At 43.7% G+C, this 5,249-nt stretch overlaps 1 protein-coding gene across 1 annotated transcript; it reads left to right on the top strand.

The window, feature by feature from the left end:
* Positions 1–589: 589 nt before the first annotated feature.
* On the top strand, positions 590–4,053 carry TMEM97 (transmembrane protein 97). Its single transcript, XM_072138181.1, has 3 exons — positions 590–812; positions 1,694–1,838; positions 2,950–4,053. Exons 1-3 carry the CDS (start codon positions 693–695, stop codon positions 3,198–3,200), a joined length of 516 nt encoding a protein of 171 aa, XP_071994282.1. The 5' UTR covers positions 590–692; the 3' UTR covers positions 3,201–4,053.
* Positions 4,054–5,249: the final 1,196 nt, after the last annotated feature.

A 5,249-nucleotide genomic window follows, 5' to 3' on the forward strand; every position in this document is an offset into this window, starting at 1 on the left:
GCAGAGTGACACCCATCCCCGCCATAGGTACATGACACTGGGTGGCTGAACTGGTTGCCAGTGTTACTTTACTTCCTCACAGATCACTCCTATTTTTATTTAGGAAAAAAGAGGGAGGTGTAACTTATGTGTCATGTGTCAGTGAGCGGACAGCAGGTGATCAGCACTAGTAATGAGACATGAGCCCATTTATACACAGTCATTCCTCCACACGTTACACTTTCTGGCCCCGCCCTCTCCCTAGTGATTATATAGATGAGACAGTGAAGGTCCCGCCCTCTCCCTAGTGATTATGTAGATGAGACAGTGCAGGTCCCGCCCTCTCCCTAGTGATTATGTAGATGAGACAGTGCAGGTCCCGCCCTCTCCCTAGTGATTATGTAGATGAGACAGTGCAGGTCCTGCCCTCTCCCTAGTGATTATGTAATGAGACAGTGTATGCCCCGCCCTCCGCCATAGTGATTATGTAGATGAGACAGTGTAGGCCCCGCCCTCTCCCTAGTGACAGCTTTGACTGTTATTGTCGTCCCTGAAGCAAATCGCACGTCGGGTTGTTCCTCCAGCTGGTCACGTGACGTGACGCCCTGCGCAGTGTATGGCTGGCGGCAGGACAGGGGCGGGGCCTGGCTGTGGTGTGAGCGGTGCGCGCTCTCCTTGCTGTCAGCTGCCGCCGCTGCTGCTCCCTGGACACAATGGCCTCCGTCACCCGGCTGCTGGAGTGGGTTTTCTTCTTCTACTTCTTCTCGCACATCCCCATCACCCTGCTGGTGGATCTGCAGGCCGTGCTACCCGCCAGCTGGTACCCGCAGGAGGTCAGTAACCGCCTCTGCACATTGTCATTGATTCTAGTGCGTGATAGTGACTCCTGTTCACACATAGCTGCGTTTTCAGTGTGATGAATTGTTTTGGAGTCACAAGGACTGGAAATGCAGGTTATGTATAAGGCAGAGTGTCCGGGGCCTCTCGCCTGGGTCACCTCTTAGGGTGTGTTCACATGCTGAACATTTTTCCCATTGACAGCCAGTCTACATGTGAAGGGATTGTGCACTGATTGTTGCAAAAAGTTATCAATGAATAAATGATTGAATTCTTCACATTAATTAACCAAGATGTTGGCGTCTTCATTCCGCTGCCTGGAGCCTATTTTGAATATTTCTATAAACTTTTCCGTCCGTCCAAACTCTCTCCCATCACATAAGGGACTGGACCAGAACTACAATGATTAAAGGGACATGCTGAAGGCAGTTTAGTATTTCTAGGCTCAGTCCAGGAATTGTACTTTCATCTGCATCTTGCTTTTCCGTTCTGTAGCTCCCAGAACCACAAGCCACTATGAATGGTGAGATTCTTATCTTTAATATGACACCAGAAGCATGTTTCTAGGTCCTGTAGAACCAGAGATTGGGGTGTATGTAGGGACACTCCCTCTGGAGCCCCTTTTTTTATGGGTAAACCAATGAGATTTAACCTAAAAAGGGAGTTTGAGAAAGGGGGGGACTAGTAGATTGATAAGATAAAATCTGGTGCCACGTCCCCATTAAGAGGTTGTGCACATTAATGCCAGATCTGATTTCTAATCTCCAGAAAAATGCCCAATATATTCTCTTTAATATCTGAATGCTTTACATTTGCTTAAATTTTTGTTATGAATGTTATTATATTAACACTTCCTAATTCTTATTTTTTTTTATAGCTTCTTGATTTGATGAAATGGTACTGTGTTACCTTTAAAGACCACCTGATGCTGGACCCTCCACCCTGGTTTAAGAGCTTTGTGTATTGTGAAGCCATTGTGCAGCTTCCATTCTTCCCCATAGCTACCTACGCGTTCTTTAAAGGTGAGATATGAGCAGTCTCACACATTGTGGATCTTTTTTGGGATAACATTGGGTTTCCTTCCCTACATCCAGAGAGGAGTTGCAGCAGCTCTGCTATTGATGCATTATACTCCGTTTACTTAGTGCAGGGGAAAACAACTAACCATTCAGTGGATGCTTTCCATATGCGCCACATTTACATTCATTCAGATTTTCTGTTGGAAAAATTGTGGATGAACTCAAAAATAATAATTCACAGATGGAAGCAGGGTTAAGCTGCAGATTCCTGGAGTGATTAGCCCTTTACAAATCCTGAGCAGGTGAACATATAATAATTTATCATATGCTTGTCAAACCTTGTGTATATGGGAGAGGGGTAAGGAGATAAAGCTTTTGTCTGAAATCATGAGGTCGCATTAATGCCTGTACAAGCGTCATAGAAGCTTGTGCAGGCGGTTTACTCTAAGGTAGATAAATCTGCCTGAAAGTTGTCAACTCTCTATCTCAGCCCTGGCCAAGAGCTGCAGACGCTTGCTGCCCTGATAGGTCATGTATCCAGAGCAGTGTTTTTCAGTATTACCTGCTGATGCTCCAGTCACATGACCTTTCTGTCCATTATGCAGTTCCTGAAAAATGTAAATCCGAATTGGGGCACCTCGAGTGTGTCCTTAGTGCACAGCTATTTCTACCTTTACCACTACCCTCTCTGTCACGCTGAAGTGATTTGGGCAGTGCTCCGGGTGCTGAGGACCTGAGCCTGGGTGCATCAACTGCTTCATTATTTTACAGATTAAAATGGGAATATTTCACAAAAGCCATAATGGATAATAATAGAAATAATAAAGGAATGTTGGTATCACTGGGCATTTCTCTACAACATGCTGCCAGCATATTATAACACTCGGTGGAGGTGGTGAATGGAGCTGACCGCAGTCCCCTGTACAGCCCAATGGGCGGGAGCATGGTCACATTGTATAGTGTTAGGAAATTGCTGGGGGAGTGTGTGATATCCTTGTGCTCTCCCCATGGCTTATTCCTACTCCGCTCTTGAACCCCAGGAATGATGTTCAGCGTTTGACCTGCTGAAGCTTGTAAGACTCATTATTTCTCCTTCTGCTCCTTCCATGTTCAGGGGGACAGCGCTGGATCAGGATTCCTGCCATTGTCTACTCATCTCATGTAGCCACGACAGTGTTGCCTATTCTCGCTCATCTTCTTTATGGCGATTTCCCAAAAACAAACCAGGTGGATTCTCCAAACCAGCAGGAGCGTCTGACTCTGGTCTCTGTCTATGCCCCGTACCTGGTGATCCCTATTCTCATCCTGCTCACCATGCTGTTCAGTCCACAGTATAGGAAAGAAGAAAAGCGCAAGAGAAAGTAAATGCACAACCAGATTCTACAAGACGTCTTAACACAAACTAATTTTAGAGAATTATGGACAGTGATGATGAAAAAGAAATATCAATGAGTGTTTGATTACATTTTAATTTTTTTATGTTTTTAGTTTTTTTACGTTTTTTAAAGCATTTTAACAATGCCAGTGAACAAGAAGATGAATACTGTCGAGTGAAATTTGCCTTATCCATGGAAACGTCTCCTAAAAAAATTGTTTGATAAAGGTCTTCCTGCTTTTGTTGGGATCTGATCCTATTTGTGGCCCAGAGTATATTGCTCCGGAGATGGGGTATGATGTTGTCCAAACATCACCCTAACCCGGCATCTAGGATTCCTGGAAAACCCCTTTTAAGTATCTTTTCTTTTACTTTGTGATGTTTTCTTTCTGTGCCAAAGTCTTCTCCAGTAGGATAACAAGTGAAGGCTAAAGATAATAATAAGTGATAATAAGTAATGATTGTTCAATGACCTTCCTGTATTCCTATCTCTAACGGGCTCATTACATAGCCCAATTACTAGGCCAGCGAGAGGGAATTAGCTCAATCCTGACATCTGACCCGTGTTAAGTATTTAAGAGATCCAATATAGGGCAAAGCCAGATATACAGTATCTGTCTGTGAAGACCTCTGTGTGAATGAGTTTCCTTTATATCTAGAGGAACTGTAAAGACAATGTGGATTTTGCAGCCCTCTTTCCTTGGGTGCTGATGTTGTGGGACCACCTGTGTAGGGATATTTTTTATTTACTGAATACTGTACTGCAGATTAGAAATGTTCTTTTCTGTTTACAAATATTGGGAGAATCACAGTTTTACTACATAAATATATTTTTTAAACTCTTGCACATGTAATTCTTGAAAGTTCCTGGGCAGAGCCGTACACAATAGTGAGGACAGCAATGCAACTTTCTTCACTGGTTTTCCTTATCCCATCCTGGAAAACTTATTGCTAGAATCCCCTAGTGGAGCATCCATGGCAATAAGTCTCCACACATCTGCGGGTGACTTGGACAAACTGAGTGTTTGTTTTTTTTTGTTTTTTTTTTACAGTCCAAAGTCCGGCTCACCATTGACCACAACTCTCTGGATATGATCCTTCAGCCAGTTTTCAATCAAATTGCAAATGATTCCTGCTAAACCAATAGACCTTATTTTACCCATCAGGTCCAATCTAAGCTCAATAAAACTAGTGTGTACAAGGCTCCTGGAACACACCAGTAGTTCTTAAAGAGGACCTGTCACCCATAAAAAAAAAAAAAAAAAAATAATCACTAGGAGCCACTTACTAAAGTAGGCAGCTCCTAGCGCTATCTCAGATGCAGCACCTTCCCCGGACTGCCTCCTCATGAATTGTACTTTTGTACGGTTGTACTTCACAGCAGTGTTTGCTGGCATTATGGGAGGTTTCCGATAACGCTAGCAGTGTAACACTGCTGCATCTGAGATGGCGCTAGGAGCTGCTTACTTTGGTAACCAGCTCCTAGTGCTTTTTTTATGGGTTCTGTTACTGCTTTTCCTATTTGCCAAGTGACTGCCGCAAGGCAAATGTTATGCCAATATTTAACCCCTTAGTGAGCACTCATACAGGTTTCAACGTCGGTCACTTAGAGGCCAACGGGTTCCTACTAAGGTCTGCATGGGCAGGGAAGAGCAGTGGGGACCCTGCTCTAACAGTTCCAATCCGACTGTTAACCTGTTCAATCACGAGGTCAGTGTTGTGTACCTGCATTAGTATGAACTACAAAGTCCAGCTCAGCTCAGCTCCCCAGATGCATATACAAGAAAGGCTGGTTATCAAGTGAGTGACACCGCCTACCTGACTCTTTAGCACAGAATGACAATCCACAGCCAAAAAGTTTAGGAACAAGATCTGGAGTTTTGTAAAGATTGGCATCAAAAAAAGATACTATTCTGATGCCATATATGCAGTAGATATACACATATACTCACATCAACTTACATTTAGACCATCGTCCAGCCGAATTATGTTAACATGAAAAAATGAGAACACAGTATAAACTCCAACACAAAAAAATC

This window comes from Engystomops pustulosus, chromosome 2 (genome assembly GCF_040894005.1).
Source record: "Engystomops pustulosus chromosome 2, aEngPut4.maternal, whole genome shotgun sequence".
NCBI classification, from domain to species: Eukaryota; Metazoa; Chordata; class Amphibia; order Anura; family Leptodactylidae; genus Engystomops; species Engystomops pustulosus.

Bases quoted from the DNA above. Each gene is read 5' to 3' on its own strand.
- TMEM97 (XM_072138181.1), top strand. From the start codon at position 693: ATGGCCTCCGTCACCCGGCTGCTGGAGTGGGTTTTCTTCTTCTACTTC. The intron at 813-1,693 runs GTCAGTAACCGC...TTTTTTTTATAG, and splicing joins CCAGCTGGTACCCGCAGGAG to CTTCTTGATTTGATGAAATG. The intron at 1,839-2,949 runs GTGAGATATGAG...TTCCATGTTCAG, and splicing joins TACCTACGCGTTCTTTAAAG to GGGGACAGCGCTGGATCAGG.